An 18,024-nucleotide genomic window follows, 5' to 3' on the forward strand; every position below is an offset into this window, starting at 1 on the left:
GTGTTACAGATGCTCTATAGCCCTCTACAGCTTAGTGACAAAGTTATTCCAGAATTTATCATCATATCAGTTATCTCTGTCCTACCATCTCCCTGAGAAGCAACAGGAAATCTGTAACATGCAATTGTACCCTCACTGCAAATAGGAACAGCCACTTTGGAAATCTCCCTCCAACATCTGAGCCATTTCAACAGCTAATTTTAACATTCAGACGTAAATACACACTCTTAAACACACAGCACCAAAAGCAGCCTTACCAGAACATGTCTCACCAGGCCACTGCCATTCAGAAATGCTGTGATGGCGCAAAACACCTGAAACCAGCCATCATCCTGCCTCTGAGCTCTGGCCACTGCCACAGCATTGCCATGCTGCCCATCACGGGATGGCACACCTGCACAAGCCAGGCTGTTTTCTGTAGCAGCACACCAAGTGAGGACACACAGGGCAGTTACACAGTTACTACAAACACGTGCATCAACTGTGCATCCCTGCAGTCCTGGCAGGCACTGTTGCCTTTCCATGACCATTATGATGATGTCTTAATGCTTTTGTGTATAAGCCAGCTAGATGTTAATTTTTCATGAGCTTTCATATACAGACACCTATCCTCCTCTCCATTGGAAACTATGGCCATCCCTGTCCAAGAAGGAAGACCACTTTCTTTGTGGAACATCAATCCCTAAATAAAAAAAAAATATTCAGTGTTGTACAGCTTGAAAGAAGCAGTGTTCCCCTCTTTCTGGAGAATGTAGCGAAGTTGTTTGAATATATTTTTGTATAGTTGTGCAACCCAGCAGTAAACACACTTCCATCTGCACATAGCACAAGGCTTGCCCCTGCGCGGCTGAGATTTAAACCCTGTGTGTTTAACATCCCACACAGGATAGCACTGTGTTTATATGGTTTCAGCTACAAGCCGCTAACATAAGGAATAGACACTTGGCTTGAGCCCCAGGTAATTCATCCAACAGTGGCAGCCACTATCAGACAGACCTCTTTTGAGAGGAGCCTTCACAAGCAGGAGCACAGCGGTGAATCTGTAGAGGCACAGTCTGCACGGGTGGTCTCTGAGCACCTTAAAGAGGACCATATGGGATTAATGGTACAGCTTGAGCACATATTAGCCACAGCTGTGTGACACATGCTAGTGTAGACCACATACCCACTCCTCACACCCAAACTCACTTGCTACACAGCAGAGCTTTGCTTCGGATGTGTGAGTTCTGCATCACTCTAAGCAGCCCCCAGCTCGCACCAGCTGCCACAGGCTGGCCAGTGCCAGCCCCGGGAGTTGATCTCCCACACCATGGGTCAGGCACCACGCACAGGCTCTGCTCAGGGGCTGTCCTCCTGCTCTTCCCCCTGCAGGCTGCTCCTAGCAAGAGGCATTTGACACAGCCTAATCCAACTTTGTCATGAGCTGCTCTGCCATAACAGGCTCTGGCTGCTAACAGCGTTTCTGAGCTAGCCAGCACTCAGAGGAATACCAACTTTCCTCTCCAGAGGCTGGACTTCAAATCTTCCAACTAAAGGCTTCACACCACAAGTCTTTCCAAACTTCAGAAGCTCACAGATCTCTCTACTCTTCAGGGACAGCACTCCATCACACACATGCTGACCAAGCAGGGTGCAGGCAATTATCCAAATATGCCAGCTGCAAGACCTCATTTTTAATCTGCAGTCTTACATTGTTCACATTTGCAAGCCTATTGTATTTCACATTTTTAACACAACACACAAAAAAGCACTGGCTCTAGGGGCAATTTTGCTAGAGCTGGAAGAGTTGCCACAACACCACAAGCTACGCTGCTCTGTCTGATCTCCAATACCCCTTCCAGTTACCTACGAGGTTAGGTACAACATTAGGCTACCTCATTTGCTATCAATTCTTCCATTTCACCATGAAAAGTGTTTAGTAACATGCTATTACCTCCATCCAGACAGAAGAAAAGCAGCACCGGTGTTTGTCCTACTCCTAGACAAAGACTGGGCTGCTCCTTTCAGCTTCTACATTTGAGCTTGAATACTCTCGCTGTCCACATACTGCTTCAGAAGCCTGAGCTACTTTTCTTACAGGTGGAGTATGAAATATTCTGCAGCTTGTTAAAGCCTATGTTTAAGTAATAAAGCTGGTTAATTGAAATATTTAAGCTTCCTCTGCCTTAGGCAGTGTTTTCAACCGATAGTTGCAGCACTTCACATGAAACAGCTCATTTTCCTTCCTTGCAATTAAAAACCTGTTAAAGGTACATAGTTTTCTTCAGTTATTTATCTATATCAGAAGAGGTGTTTCTTTAGCTTTAATCTCTCAACTCAGAGCTAGGCTACAAAATCACACAAAATTTCAAGTAGATTTCTTGAAATAGGGTTTTGACACTAACTTCATGGGACTTCCCTGGTTGAGTCAGGGCTGTTCAGCAGAGCTTTCCGCCCAGGAAAGCTCAGACATCTCTGCTATTTCCAGGGCCTGAACTAGCATCTCCTCACTGGAGTCTGCTGCTCCTGGTGCTTTCATGGCAAAGCAAACCACCACTGTTAATTGACCCTCGCAGAGTACCTCCAAACTGCTTCCTCCCAGAAAGCAGTATACAGGAATACACTCAAGTGAGATCCCAGCAGCAATATGGTTAATTCTCCAGGACCAGGTCTTTGCAATACCCTTGTCCTCAGCTTCCGCATGCTCCTATCTCTATAACTGCAGATGTCTGCAAGTCATTAGCATGCTCAGTAATGCTCACTTAGCAGCTGCTAATCATCCAGTGTGACAGCACCAAGGGCAGGGCTGAGACACCCTGTTTTACAGTGGCAGCGAGCTGAATGCAATTAATGTTTCTTCACTCTTACATCTTGGGTGAGAACCTGAACCACTGGAAGACTATCTCAGGCTTTTCTAACTTTTTTGGATGCAAAAAATATAACTGGCTACCTGTGAGCTGTGCCTGCTTCTGCACAGCTCTAGGGAGCCCCGGGGCACTCTGCAACTCATGGCCCTGGGGATCTGCAAGCAGTCCTCGGTAGCCTGATTTTGTGGCCGCTCAAGCAGACATCTCGTTTGGCCTTTGGCAACTTCATTGAGCTAGCATTCCTTGCTCTTGCTCACTACTCCAGTTCGGTCAGCGAAGTACTATTAAGTGCAGGAGCTGGTTTATCAACACACAGCCAGCCTCTGCTAGTGGGGTCTTCTCTGATAGCAGCTGTACTTGGGCTGCGGTAAGAGTTACCCTCTTCCCTTTGGCCACCCACATTTGATGTAGCTGTTCAGTTGTCCAGCACACATGCTGCATCCTCTGTTAAGAGTGTCAAACTCATTTCAGCCAGCAATAGATACCATGGAGCTACATAATGACAAAGCATTAAGAGATCGTTAAGATGGCACCACTGTAGAGGGTCCCATGATCCCAGTTCAAAAGCCTCCCTGTCTTTGCCTTGACATCTGTCAGCCACAGTGTCCAGCACTGCTGAACTCAGGCTATGGCACTGGAAGTAACAGCCCTTTCAAGGGCCACCACAGCAGATTTTTACCACATGCCCAAAAGAGTTACCAAAGGAAGTAATGCTCAGACAACTAAAGCTGTTTCTATTTGACTTTTAATTAGATCATTGATCTTGTTCAAGCAGTTACATAAGCTATCAGATATTTGCATGCAGCCACACTGTTAATCAACAGCCAGAACAAAGCTGAAACACGATTAGCATCCTAAGTCTTCCCGCAGCTGGTATGTTAAATCTGCTCAGACACCAGCTCTTCCCCCACAGGGGAATTTCATAACAAGCCACGTCTGAGCAAGTGACAATTGCTCAGAGACCCACCCACAACCGGCAGTGACACCAGCAAACAGCAGATCTGCAGGAGCACCCAGGTGTTGGAGCAGGCTCAATGGTGCCTGGGCTTTGGATTATTTGGGAGACCAACAAGCAGAATTACTGAGTCTTGCAGAGAGGACGAAACCCTACAAAGATTAACTGTCCAGTATGACGGTGAAGTAACACCTGATACCTTGCATTGTTAAGATGACAGTTAGACACCAACTTTGTTTAGCAAGTCAGTGTTCCCAGTTCTGTGGTGAGGATCAAAGCAGTCAGATTAATCCAGGATTTGTTTCGGACACAAGGTTTATTTGTTATACTGCCAGTTCCCAGCCAGAGAGATACAAATGCAGGACCCTGCCCATACTCCCCAGCTTGGGCTTTTTGCTCCTGTAGTCCGAGCCCAGAGGGACCTGCTGCTACCACTCACCTTAAAATAAAGGAAGGATGTGCACAAAGGTAAAGATCACCTTCAAGACCTACTCATCAGTGCTTTAATCCTTGAGATCTAAACTAGCTCTGAGACCCAGCTTGCCAGTATTTGCATATGGGAAGCCCACTGTAACTGCTGCACCTACTGCTGCAAGGTTGTTGTGAGAAAAGGGAATGTGAAACAGTTAATTACACCAATTAAAGGAAGCATAGATAGAGCACTTTAGTATCTAGCCGAAGGGAACAGTATTTCCTCTTCTGTGTTTGAATAACCTTCAGATGCACGTATCATGAGTGTTTGCTCAGAGCAGCTCCATGCACCATGCCTTCTGCTGCAGGGCTCCAGAGCAGACTTTCAAAGCTTGTTTACATAACTTAGCTCACCAGTTGCCACCTACGGATCATTTTAGGCCCACCAACCAGGACGGTGCCCTTTAATACAGGCTCAGAAATACAGACACATACATTGTCTCCTCACAAGAGCAGCCGCAGACTAATCAAAACCAGTAGGCAGCTGCAAGCACCCAGGGTAGCCTGAAATCACCGTGGGCTGTGAGACGTAAAGGAGAGCCAGCTGCCAGCATCCCACCCCCAGGTCAGGCTGAAGCAGCCCCCAGGTCCAGACGTGCTCGCAGCACCTATGCAAGGCACAGGAGTTAGCATTTCAGAGCAGCATTTAATAGCTTAGCCCAGAGCTCATCTTGCAGACTGACAGATTGAACTGCCCCCAGATTTCAGCACAAAAAACCCGTGTGGAAATCCAGCAGCCATGGGCTAGCAGGAAGGGTGGCTCCACTGCTTTCAGTTACTGCTCAGCAGCAGAGCGGCAGCACAGAGGGCCTGTGGCCAGCGTGGCAAACACTTGCACCCCACCCAGGATTGCAGAAGACGGCAAGAACCTCCCCAACAGCATGGTGAAAGCAGAGGGTTGCTCACCGCCTCTGGCTCATTGCTCAGCACAGCACCCACACCATGCAAGCAGTCTGCAGCAACACACTGCCTGCTAGCGTGGCCTGGGCAACGCCAGGACACGCTGCTGTGACAGCCCTTGCCCAATTTTTCCCCTCACAGCAGGTAGGCTGGGCATTGGCCTGGCAGTCTGTCTGTCTGTGCCCACCTCACCCTGAGAGGACCCAGCCTTCAGGAACTGTGCTGCCACACAGCCTGGCCAGCTCATGCTGGAGTAATTCAATGCTCTGACAAATAAATGCATCACGATTTACAGCATGCCCTGAAGCAAGGGGGATGGAGCCACAGCCCATGATGTCATTGCAGCCCACAGCCATTTTTGTGCTGTTACTGGGTAACATTGGCAGGAGAGTTCATGCAACTTACTGCTGCTGATCTATGAACGCAGCTTGTCCCTTTGCAAGGAAGATCCCAGCCTGGATGTTCAAAGCTCTGCCACTACCAACTTACCAGCCTGATCAGTAGAACTTGCTATATTTCAGTGACACAGAGAAAACCCTGAAATATCAGCTGAATTTATGGTTTAGAGATTGCCTCAGTATTTATTGGTTACTTCCCATTAGATAAGCTGTCTACTTCTGTGAGTTGTAACAAACAGCACAGGACATCACCTATATGACTCAGAGGAAACATCCCATTAGCAACCAGACAGTGCAACTGTATGTGTGGCCACTCTTCTCAGACAGTTTATTAGAGAGCCATTGCTGCTTTCTTCCACAGGCAGTAGTATCAGCAGGAGTTCCCTGGTGTGATGGGTTGGGGTTGTTTGGGAGACAGGACTCAGCTGCTCCATCCCCTGCCCACCCCCAGGAAGCTCCAGGGCAACGTCTGCTGTGTTACAAGGGAGGACATGCAAGGCAGCCCTTGCTTCCCCAGGAACTCAGGCAAAGCTTCATTTAGCTGTTCTTTGAAGTGGCCTAGCTTGTTTTCACCAACACAAAAAAATCTGGATTATTCTTGCAGTGATTGTATTACAGTTACAGTTGCCATGTATTGGCACAGTAGGAACTAAACATTACATACATCTCACTATGGATGTTAGACTTCAATTGCTTAGAGCATAATAGAGTTTACATAGGAATTGCAATCCATTAGCTGAACCCAAAGCCCACCACAGCAGATCCAATCCTCGCTATGACATACCAGATACATGTAGACACCTCCAAAACACAAGGTTAGTTGCAGGAGGGACAGAAAGCTGAGGGAGGCTAACAGACAGGTTAGAGACCACCTCAGAACCCAGAGAACCATCTGGTTATGATACAAAATGCACTCATTGCAAGGCTTTTTGAGTACAGGAACTAGGTTTTTTCCTTGTAATGATGACCTGGAAGAAAGTGTCTTCCTTATTAGATTACAGAGCACTGGTTCTTCCTCAAGAGGAACACAAACAGGCAGGAGCATGAGCCACAAAAACTCTTGCCTTGGGTGGGGGGGAAATCTGCACCAAGCTCCCAGAAGCAAGACCTAGCGAAAAAAGGTCACTCAAGCCTCATTGCATGAATCCAAATCAACAGGCAGAGCTCACTGAATAGATAACCTCAGATCTCAATTGACTCAACTCTGAACCCAAGGTCAAGTTCCCAGGAAGAGCAAGGGTAGCTCTTGCTCACTCCACCCAGGCAGCAGTTGCAAGAAGGGTGGGTATGTATCCACCTCTAACCACACACACTACTAGAGCAGTCAAAAAAAGATACAGGAGCAACTAGCACAGGTTTCACAGACACAGTATTCTCATGAAAACCACTTCTCTTAGGTCTCCAAACACAACATCAAGGCACATATCTGTTCCCCCGCACCATTAGCGTGAATTCAGCCTGCAACAAACTAAGCCTTGTGAGCAGTGCCGTACAGTGAAGGCTATAGCAAAGACTGCTCAGATCTCCTTACAAAGATGGGCAAGGCCTTCCTTTAGTCTTTTCTACATACATTTTTCTTATTCTTCCCCCAATGCTTAATGCTCAGCTACACAGCATTTCCTTCCTCCAGCGTAGACACACATGGAACAGCTGATTCTGTTTTTCTTGCCAAGTCCAAGCAGATTGCAGTGACACATCCTCACCTACCATGCATGCTCACCACTACCTTGGTGCACCTGCATGGAGACGTCTCCCCCTCCGCATGGAGGGGTGCTCTGGAACAGGACCCACAGCACTATCAGAGTACACATACAAAAAGCAAGAAAATCTCACAGGAACCTACAGGCTTCTCTACAGAAAGCCTGGCTACCTCACCAAGAGCCAAAGTCAGGCTCTTGCCTGACAGCAGCAGCCACTAGGACAGGCTCTTCAGGCACACTGGCTAACAGAGCCGAACCCCAGGTCACTGAGCTTTGCATCTTCATTACTGTAGGACTTACAGGTCAAGTGCTGTATACCATGCCAGGCAGTAAAGGAAGACAGGTCCACAGGCAGTTTTGCCTGATGCTGGTAGCTGAGACCTGGCAAGTGTCACAGTATAGCACAGGTCTGTTCACACCAGCATCACCTGCAACACACAGTTTCACCCTGGTGTGCTTGCTTAGCATGTATTAGTGGTCTGAACTTGGAAGGCCCTTGTTCAGGTCCCAAACTAGCTGCACATCAACATCTGTTTCTGAAAGAAAACAGAATTCCTTTGCAGCTTCGGGGATTCAGAGATCATTGTTTTACTTCCCATCACTTGGAGCAGACACTGAAGAATACTGGCAACACAGAAGCATGGCCACACACAGGCTAACCACTTTCTTAGATTACAGTTGGAGGCTAGGAAGAGAGTTATCCTGATCCATTTAGATTTAAACATCCCCATGTAAGTCAATACAGGACATGGCATTGGAATATGAAGCAGTTAAGACTTCAGTCCTTGAATAGCTGGCATAGTATTCAGTGCCTTAAATGAAAAAGCTGTTTAGCACAGTAGTCTAACTGGTCCCAAGTAATTTTACTGAAGTTTGATCACTTTACAAGTTTCCGCTCATATGTAAAAGAATGCAAGAACAGTCTGTGTAAGCTACCTTGAAGTTTCCTGTAACTTAGAGCAAACAGCTCATGCAAAGCCACTTTTTCTTTAGACCAGCAGTCCAACCATTGGAACAGGAGGTCCTGAGGAGACCAGCCACCCTCAGAAACTGAGGCCACCTCCAGTCTCCAGCAGTGGACTGGTCCACTGCCAGCCTATCAAAAAAATTTTTTGAGGGGAAGGCTGAAGTGTCATGTTTCCAAGAAGCAGAAACCTGCTTCCAAGACACACTGGATATTTTCCAGAAAACAGCCTCCAGGGAAGTCACAGGTAAGTAGCAGAAAAAATGCAAGTGTATTTTGCCTACCTCCTTATGATATATTAATAGCACCTGCAGTGAGACAGAGAGACACCTTAAGTGTACACAGGCTGAAAACACTTTTTCCAGTTTCCAAGCACCTAGCTCTAGGCATTATAAGGTAGCACATTTATCACATTTCAGAAGAGATGTTTTTCTCTAGAAATTTAAGATTTGCTTTGTCACCCTTCAGTGTATCAACAGTCTAGGGAAGAAACTTGGTTTCCAACTATTTTCCCGAAATGAAATTTCCATGAAGTACTCAGACTCACAGGTCAAGATACTTGAATCTTCAGAGCATGCTGAAGGTCTGCACTAAAGAGCACAGTGCATGCATCAAGTACTTGAGCATTAACCAAAATGCCAACTGATACACAGGTTAGTCTCAGTCAGAAAGAGACAACCCTTCCAGAAGTACTCCTGCAGCTGGGACGTCCCAAGACCATCAAAGACTCCAAGGCAAATACCAACAGACCATGATTATAACCCCATCTGCTCCTCACCCATCTCCCTCCTGGCATGGCTCAACTCCCTCCAAGCACTGTGGTGGGACTCAGGACCACCACAAAGACAAACCTGAAAACCAACCACAGAACTGTAGCTGAGGCTGGCACCAGATCCCAGTGTCACAGCTGCAGAGCTGCCACACAGTCCTGGCTATCCCTTTCTATTTACTTGCATCACCACCTGACACCCTGCAGTTGCAAGGCAAGCCAGGTCAGCTCACTTATCTGGTGAAAGTGCAACCTGACAAAAAGAAACCACTTTTTTCAGTTTGATCAATCTGCCTGGTAAAACTGCAGTTTTAGGCTGCCACACACAAGCCACCAAGCTGCTCAGCACCCATCCTGCCTCTGTCAGCAACACAGGGCTTCCAGGCAAGCATCAGTCATGAGGCACCAAACAGCACCGGAGCACACACCTAGGACCTGCTGGCTGCAAGCTCAGGTGCAGCTTGGCAGGTCACAGCTCAAAACTGCCTGCCAGGCTTCAGACACTGAACAACTCTGTTTCTAAGCTGAGTCAGTTGACTCCTATTGGCTGTTATCAGGGTTTCTAGGGGCAACTAGGGGCAAGCTCAGTGCCAAATTAGCTTCAACCCCTACTTGCCCACCACTTGCTACAGCTTTTACGAAGGCACAGTGTGGCTCCCATCCAAAGTTATCTGCAGAGTTATTCGGCTCCTTTGGCCAAGAGCAAAGCCCTTGTGCTCTGCATTCCTGGCATCCTACTCCCCAGTGCCTGTCACACCACATGCCACTCAGCACCCAGGAATCTGCTATTATCTAAGTCTAGCAGGCAAAAAAAACCCAAAACCTAGACCTAACACTTGAGTAGCACAGCAGCTACCTCGTGTTGAGCAGAAGACTTCATGAAGTCACCTGCCCTCACAATAGGTTTTTCAGAGCTTTCAATCCCATCATTGCTGGATGGCACAAAGCATGTATGTGCTTTATGGCTGTTTTTACAGTAGACCACACATGCAGTGAAATCTGCACAGAAGCAAAGTCACTTCATGCCTAAAAATAAAAGCATCCTGAAACTACCAAAAGACTGAGCAGAAACTAAACAAGGGATAACAGTAGTAGGAGACATTGGACTCCTAACTATGCATCCAGAAAGGGTGGTGGTCAAACACTAAGTTTAACTGATTTCTCTGTGTATAGGCAGACTTATTTTAAATGGACAAAAACTGAATGCCAAAAGCTTGCTACTGAAAAAGTTGTAGCATAGCAGCAGTAGCTGAGCCATAATACATGGCTTCCAAAGCATTCCTGGAAGTTAAATAATAACTGGAACAGGCACTGCATCCACTTAGCAGAGGTCTGATGACATTATTAATGCCAGAAGTCCAGCAGCCCCAGCTGTCAGGTTTTCCCAGGTGATCTGGCTCAGGGCTGGCCCTAAACATCCAGGGCCTAAAGACCAACCTAGTCATAAAAGTTCTCCACCTAAAAGCCTTTATTGGTACATAGCTCCAGGCCCTGTAATGGCCCTGGTTTTGTTCAGGAACACAAAAGAATAGACTAAAAACTAGAAACTAAAAGAAAGCCCCAACTTTTTCAGAACCTGCAGGGAGAAACACAGCGGGGACAGGGAGTGATCCCAGCTGACACTGTGCCTGCAGGAGAGGTGGCGTGGGCTTCAGCCCCTTCAACCAATTGGCACACCACAAGGCTTGCTTTGAACGTCTTTTTTGGAAAGCGAGTTCAGGATGTTTTTTCAGGAACAGCTCAGTTTATCCAGGACTGTACAGTAGGGCTCCTGTGCTACCACTTGGCTCCAGCTCTGGTGGCACAGCGCAGATGGAGCTGTATACCCCTTCATGCAGAGGCTGGGATATGGCAAAGGCACTAGGAGCCATAGCCATTCCTTTCTCCCAAAGCTTCAACTACAAGTTTTTTCAAGGTTTTGGCAGGGTTTTTTTGTTTTGGTTATGGGTTGTTTTTTTGTTTGGGTTGTTTTTTTTCTCCCAAATAGCCAACACAATGCAAGTAAGACACATCTTAAATGGTCATGGCCACCGTGCAGCTCAGTCTAACCCTATGAGGGAGCTGTGCTGTTACAGCAGCACATATAGAAAGGAAGTTCCTGGAAGCCAGGCCTGACCGGACTAACCTTGATCTCCCAAACTCAGCCCTCAGGAAGTCCCACAGCCAAATAGGAAGACAGCCGGAGCAGCAACATTTTTCTAGGGCAAACAATACGATAGGAGGGGAGCACGAGCCTGGTGTTAGTATTGTGGCTCTAAGGAGCTATTCCAGCAGCCAAAGCAGAAAGGTGAGCTCCAATGTTAGCAAAAGCAAGCTCAGCCCAGGAGTCAGCAGCTGCAACTCGAACCCTACTGTGTGCAAAGGGAATGCATCTGTAATAATTTGCACCAGCTCCATTCCCAGCTACAATTAAATTAACTATTTGCCCTAGGAGGATAATCAGCCATTTGGGACCCAACATTCCCCATTTGTCCAAAGGTGGTTTTACATGTCAGTAGAGTGGAACAACAGGGCACCCACCCAGCCACAGGTTTCCAGAGAGGGCCAGGCCTCCCCCAAACTGGAGACTCTTGTCTTTTCCTGCTATTGTAGCTAAAGCCTCTGAAGGGAAACAGCTTTCAGCTTGGCCAAGAGTTTTAGACGGCTGAGCAGAGCTGCACTCACCCAAATTCAGCTGTGCAATTCATTGAGGCCAGAGTCACCAAAAGGCAGTAATTAGAGTTATCTGGCAAAGAGTTAGTAAAGGCATTCACATTCCTTCCCAGAGATCTCTCAGGCATTCAGATTACTGCTTTACAGACTACACTGTGGCCACACCTGAGCTATCCCCAAAACGGTCACCACACGCATTCCTGAGGGATCACCTGCAATCTGACATGCATGCCAACAGCTTTAGTTTCCTAAGCAGACCACCAGTTATCTAGCAACTGCTCTCCCCAGCATGGCACAGACGGTCAAGCCTAGTACCAGCCAGGGTGAGCACTAGCTCAAACCACCTATCTCCTGGAGTAAGAGGTCCTTGCACATTTTCTACCCATGACCTACTACAGCAGAAAGATTAAGGAGAAAGTGCAATCCTTTTGAAAAGCTGCAACTGCACTCAGGCAAACACCCATGCTAATTTGAACACCAGCATCATCTACTGGGCTCTGGCAGGCAAGAAAAGTCTCCTCATTTGCCTGTACCACCTATAGTAGCACCTATCTCTGTACAGGTCACCCACCCCACGAGAGCCAGGCTGCAGCACCCTGCCAGAGCCCAGGTACCCCCGGCCGGACACAAGCTGCATCTACTGCCAGGACTGTTGGAGGTGTCAGCGGCTGGGGAAGGTGGCTGCACAGGGAGAGAACATGCTCTGGCACTGGGTTTCTTCAGGAAGAGACCTGAAAGCAAAGCTCACGTATGAAATAGTGACTAAGAGAGAAGCTCAGGAGGAGAGGAGAGCATTGCCAGACCCGACAGCCGGGATGTGGGACAGCCCCACGGCAGACACTGTACACACAACTTTAGACGAGCACTACGCTGCACCCCCAAAGCTTGCCATCTGAAGAAAGGAAAAGCAGCGATCATTCAGCCTCTCCCGCCGCAGCGCCGGGGAGCGCGGCCGGCAGCACCCCGCGGCCGCCCAGTGCCCCGAGCCCGTCCCTGTTCTGCAAGGCGTAGGGGGAAAAAAAAACCCACAATTAAATGAAGGGGGAAAAAAAAACCCCAAAACTCAAGAACCACCCGGTGGGGATGCACTCACCGATGGAAACCAGCTTGATGCTCTCCCGCTCCAGGAACTCGAGGGCCACCGAGACGTTCTCCAGCTGCATCTGGCGGAAGGTGGGCCGCTGATGGTACTTGCGGTACATGCGCTTCTGGCTGAGCACCTCCAGGAGGGCGATGAGGCGCAGCCCATCGCTCAGGTCGTGCTGCAGGTTGCCGATACGCTTGTTGACGCAGCGCAGGTGCTCGTTGCACCAGCGGGTGAAGGTGTTCTGCTGGATCCGCTTCCAGGGCGCGTCCTCCGCCAGGTCCTTCTCGGTGGCCGGCATCTCGCCGTCGGGGTCGGCCGTTCTGCGCCCGCCCTGGCCCCGCGCCTGCGTGCTCATGGCGCGGCCCCGCTCCGCCTCCTCCGCCGCGATCGGCTCCGCTCCGCTCCGCTCCGCCCGCGCCCCGCCCGGCCGCGCCCGCCCGCCTGCGGGGAGGGAGCGCGGTGCTCAGCGCCGGCCCCGCTCCTGCTCCCGCCGCCCCCGCTGCCTCGGCCCGCCTGTTCCGCGCTGCTCCGCCGCGCCCCGGCTCTGCGCGGGCCCCGCGCCGCCGCCCGGCCTTTATCCGCCGGGAGCGGCACGCCCTCGGCTGCATCAGCCTCCCGCGCCCCGCCGCATCGCCCCGCGGGGGGGCTGCGCGGGGGCCGGGCCGGGCTTGGGCTGCGCTGGGAGCCCCCTCCGGACCCACCCTCACCTGGCCGTGGGGCCGGCGAGCGGCCCCCCGTGGCACTGCTGTACGGCCGGGGGTGCCGCGCCCTGGCACCGGCGCGCAGGCTGCGCGGCACCGCTGCGCGGACCAGGGCGCGGCCCCCGTGGCACCGCTGCGCGGGCAGGAGCGCAGCTCACCTGGCGCTGGTGCAAGGCCGGGGCTGCAAGCCCCCTCGCACCACAAGCAACTGAAACCCATAGCGCAACCTGGAGCGCAGCCCCCGGCGCACTTGCGCACGCCCGGGGCGGCACAGCACACCTCGCACAGCAAAGGCAACGCCACCAGCCCGGCGGTGGTAATGCAGCCATGGGTGGGGGACCCAGCGCTGGGGCCTGCACGGTGCGGAGCGGTGTGGCAGAGGCCGGCAGAGCCTGATCTCTCTGGGCAAGGAAGGATTCGTTTCTGCACGTCTGTAAAATACTGCAGCCATCAGGAGCACTGTGCAAAGTACAGCCTGGGTCAGCAGAGGTTGATCGTGCTCACACGAGCTGCGGCACACTGCTAGAGGATAGCACCCTCTGATACACACGGTTTTATTAACCATTTAAAGAAAATAGAAACTTCAAAAAGCAGTCAAGTAAGGCTTGAATTCTTGGCAGTTCCTCTCCTTTTTTTCCCCACTTTTGTGACTGATTTCCTGGCCTGCCACTCCCTGCCGACGTACAAGACTGCCTTGCCGCTGACTCATTTGATGACAGCAAAGAGCCAACAGAACTACCCCCACCACAGTTGCTACGTGCTGACTTTGCACAGGTCTCATGACATCTCCCGGGTCAGTGAAAGCTGCAGCAAGGTGTCTCTGTGCGTCCCTGTGCGAGGGAAGCCTGCGCCCAGCCCCTCACCCTCCCCTCGGGGACTGATCCCGCACACACTTACAGTCTTGGCTCTGCTGCCAGGAGCTGCTCCACCAACGTCAAGCGAAGTTGATGCGTGTGTATCTGTTTACATCAAGGCTGTCGCACTGAAAGTTGCAGGAGTCAGAGAACATAAATCCATTAGAACACAATCAATTAAGTCTAATTTCATTTAATGACCACTCTCCACTAAAATTAGAGTACAGATTTCCAATTATTTTCTTTGAAGGGTTTTATTCTAATGCCTTTACTAAACTGTGGCACTGCATAACAGCTCCTTCCCCCAGACTAAGTTATAGTAGATGAATTTGTTCACAAGAAAATAAGAAAGAAGCAAAGATGAAGGTGAAGTAAAGTGGATGTTATGCCTAAACTTCCATTGCTCCCCAACTAGCATCGTCTCCTGTTTTAAAACTGTCAAAGAAATCAGAGATCAGATTTAGTATACTGAAATGATGAGGTGTATCTCATGGCACAGCAACCACTACTGCCCTTTCCTCAAATTATTGAGCCAAGCAGCAAGAAGGATTCAAATAAAAACTGACTTTAACTGAGGGATGTTATTTACAGAGCAAAACCAGCGATGGGCCATAGAGGTGCCCCAGCCAGGGCAGGTTGTGCCTCCATGAGCAGCTCTGCCGTTGGCACAGGCTGGTCCAGCCCAGGGAAAAGCAGGCTGGAAACATGGAGCTGAGCCTTTTTTCAAGGGCTTTTCTCCCATCATCCTAGACTTCATCTTGTAATAGATGCTAATTGCTTATTGACTTTGGCCTGGGTTGGGACTCCTTAGCAACCATTCCACATCCGGATTAGCTGATTGCTTATAACGTTTTAATTTCAGTTCCTTTCCACTCCCGCACCTAGTAATACACACACTCTTTAATATCATTTTGTGTCACACTGAAAGTTGAAGCTTCAGCCTTTTTTTTTTCTGTAACAAAAACAGGAAAAAGGCAGAATCAGTATCAGGACATTAATTTTTAACTTAAATATTTAGCTAAAATTTTTAGTAAAGGTAATTTCTTCCACAGACCCAGCAAATAAAATATTCTCCCCAATGACATATTGTGCAACAACATGCTCTGCAGACATAGGAACAGTGGTTTCTTTGAATCGTTTTGCACCATCCATCCATCCATCCATCCATCCATCCATCCATCCATCCATCCATCCATCCCACCAGAAGCACTGAGGCATGAAAACAGATGTGAAGTGCACTGCAAAGTGCTGGCACAGACCTGTAAGCCCAGCTCAACCTGTCAGCCTCAGGAGAAGAGCAGTGGCACAGTTGGGGCTGTTGGTGCTTGGGACCACGCGGGGTCAGTGGGATGCTGGTGGCCTGGATGCAGCAGCTCATGTTGCAGCTGCCCTTCCCTGCATAGCACAGGGCTTTCAAACAGAATTTGGCCTTTTGCATCCTGGTTACTTTCATGATTATTGGGAAACAAAGACTGCTTTACGGGAAGAGAATGAAAAAAATAATTTCTGCTCTGAGGAACAGTCCGTCCTTCCTTCCTTCCTTCCTTCCTTCCTTCCTTCCTTCCTTCCTTCCTTCCTTCCTTCCTTCCTTCCTTCCTTCCTTCCTTCCTTCCTTCCTTCCTTCCTTCCTTCCTTCCTTCCTTCCTTCCTTCCTTCCTTCCTTCCTTCCTTCCTTCCTTCCTTCCTTCCTTCCTTCCTTCCTTCCTTCCTTCCTTCCTTCCTCCCTTCCTCCCTTCCTCCCTTCCTTCCTTCCTCCCTCCCATTCACAGATGATCCTCCCAGCCATGGCCTGAGCAACATTTCTGGTTGACAGGCAGCGGAGGGCAGCCCTTGTGTGCACCCCATTGCCTGCATGGGTGTTTGAGATCCTGTGTCTGGGAGCTGCCTGGACACAAGTGTGGCACCCAGTTGAGGAAGTGACTGCTGTGCCGGGCAGCTCCTCTGGCATCGATGCCTTGCCCTCCTCTGCCAATGAGAGAGTCCCCCTGGGCTGCTCCGTGGTCAGATTCTTCTTGTGGTCATGTTTGGCCTGAAAAACTGGATTTCAGAGAATCACAGAATCACAGAATGGTAGGGGTTGGAAGGGACCTCTGGAGATCATCTTGTCCAACCCCCCTGCTTGAGCAGGTACACCTAGAGCATTTCCGTTTAAATTAAGTTGGAAGATACTTTAACACAAGTGAACACGTGTTTCAAGTTTCATCAGGAGGCATAGAAGTAAAACCAAGCTAACCCGTGAATCTGTACTTGCTGGAATACTGTCTTGGTACTGTATATTATTACAAATGAAATAATGTATGCCTTGCAGAAATAACTTATGTGTATATTTATACTGGTAGATGTTTGTGTGGACATATGTATATATGCAGAGAGGTTGGGAGATTTCAATACTACACTCTGGGCCAGACACTTTTTTCTTTTGATTTGTCCTGTATGATGAGGTTCTTTCCATCGTGGCCTTTCCTTTGCTCACTAGACGCAGATATAAGGAAGGAAGAGCACTGTCATTGCTTTTTTTTGTTTTCTTTAAGCAGTTGCAAAAACACAGCATTTAATTTTTTCCACTGTTTTAAAAATACTCTTCCTCCCTCTTTATGATAATCCAGTGCAAAGCTGGACTTAAAAAGACCCTGTTTATTCAGCAGCAGAGGTCTTCCACTGCCACATACTTACTGTTTTATCATAGAACTGCTCAGAATCTTTTGCATTTGAAAATGCAGCCTTGACAAATTGAATGAATTGTAATGGCATTTGGTTTCTCTATTTTTAGCAAAAAGTCATTGAAGAATGTCTTTCAAACCAGAATATGGCATTAGGCTCTGTGAATTTACAGAGAGTTACTTTGTAGGCAGGAATAAAAAAAATTAGGAGCATAGTTTAAAATGCAAAGGTAAATAAAAGTTGGCTGGCCTTTACAGGTCTGCTGCTGCTCTTGCTGAAATCTGTGATAATCCCTAATGGAAATTTAATCTCAGCACAGATTATTTATCACATCTTTCAGGGCCATGGAAGCATACTGTGGGACTCCACAGTGGACACTTGCCATTAGTTTTTTGGAGCATCCTAATAGTAGGGGGAAGTAGCAGCTCTGACCACTGGCTGTTTCACTCAGGAAAGGTCTGTTTAAGCCTGGCTTGCAAAAGCAGAAGGGTGTGGGGACCAGCGGCGCGGGCCCTTGCTGACATCAGTGGACAGACAGCGCATGATGGGGTGACTAATGAAGTCTGAGTTCTGCTTTGGGATAATCAACTTTATCACAGTCTCAAGTGATGATGTGTTCTTGGATTCCTCCAAATCATGGGCTATTTCTGAGGGATCCTGGCCATTTGGGACACTGTATGTGTTCTCTGCTTGATGCATTATTCAGCAGCAGCTTTCTTTGATCATAAGAGGACAAGAATTGGAATTAATATCAAATGTTAATCCAACATCTGCACAGTTTGCTTAGGGCAGGAATCGGCCATGGCTGAGCATTCAAGGCTGAGACTTCACAGGTGGAAGGATTTTTCCCTACCAGTGGCAGATCATGGTTCAGTTACTGCCTCTCTAATGATCTGTGCAACTAGAAACTTCATCTTTCAAAGATTTCAGTGAGGCTGCTAATACACAAGGAGCACTGATTTTTTTCCCACACTACAACTGACCCCACACAAATTACTCTGAAGATGTATCACATCTCAGCAGGAAAGTGCAGTGAAAAGCCAGCAAGATGCCTCCATTCTTTCCA

General features: G+C 48.8%; 1 protein-coding gene across 6 annotated transcripts in view; it reads right to left on the reverse strand.

Annotated features, from left to right (window-relative positions):
* Nucleotides 1-13,276, reverse strand: part of FLNB (filamin B) — a 74,494-nt gene extending 61,218 nt beyond the window's left edge. For 2 of the 6 annotated variants that reach the window (XM_064453808.1, XM_064453804.1), the window contains exon 1: nt 12,749-13,275. In XM_064453808.1, coding sequence (XP_064309878.1) covers nt 12,749-13,097 — 349 coding nt within the window. In that variant the 5' untranslated portion in view covers nt 13,098-13,275. Of the gene's footprint in view, nt 1-12,748 lie in introns of all 6 variants that reach the window. The other 4 variants (XM_064453806.1, XM_064453805.1, XM_064453810.1 and 1 more) reach the window with 3 other exon arrangements.
* Between the last annotated feature and the right edge of the window lie 4,748 nt (nt 13,277-18,024).

The sequence above is a fragment of the Phalacrocorax carbo genome, chromosome 6, assembly GCF_963921805.1.
Source record: "Phalacrocorax carbo chromosome 6, bPhaCar2.1, whole genome shotgun sequence".
In the NCBI taxonomy this organism is placed as follows: Eukaryota; Metazoa; Chordata; class Aves; order Suliformes; family Phalacrocoracidae; genus Phalacrocorax; species Phalacrocorax carbo.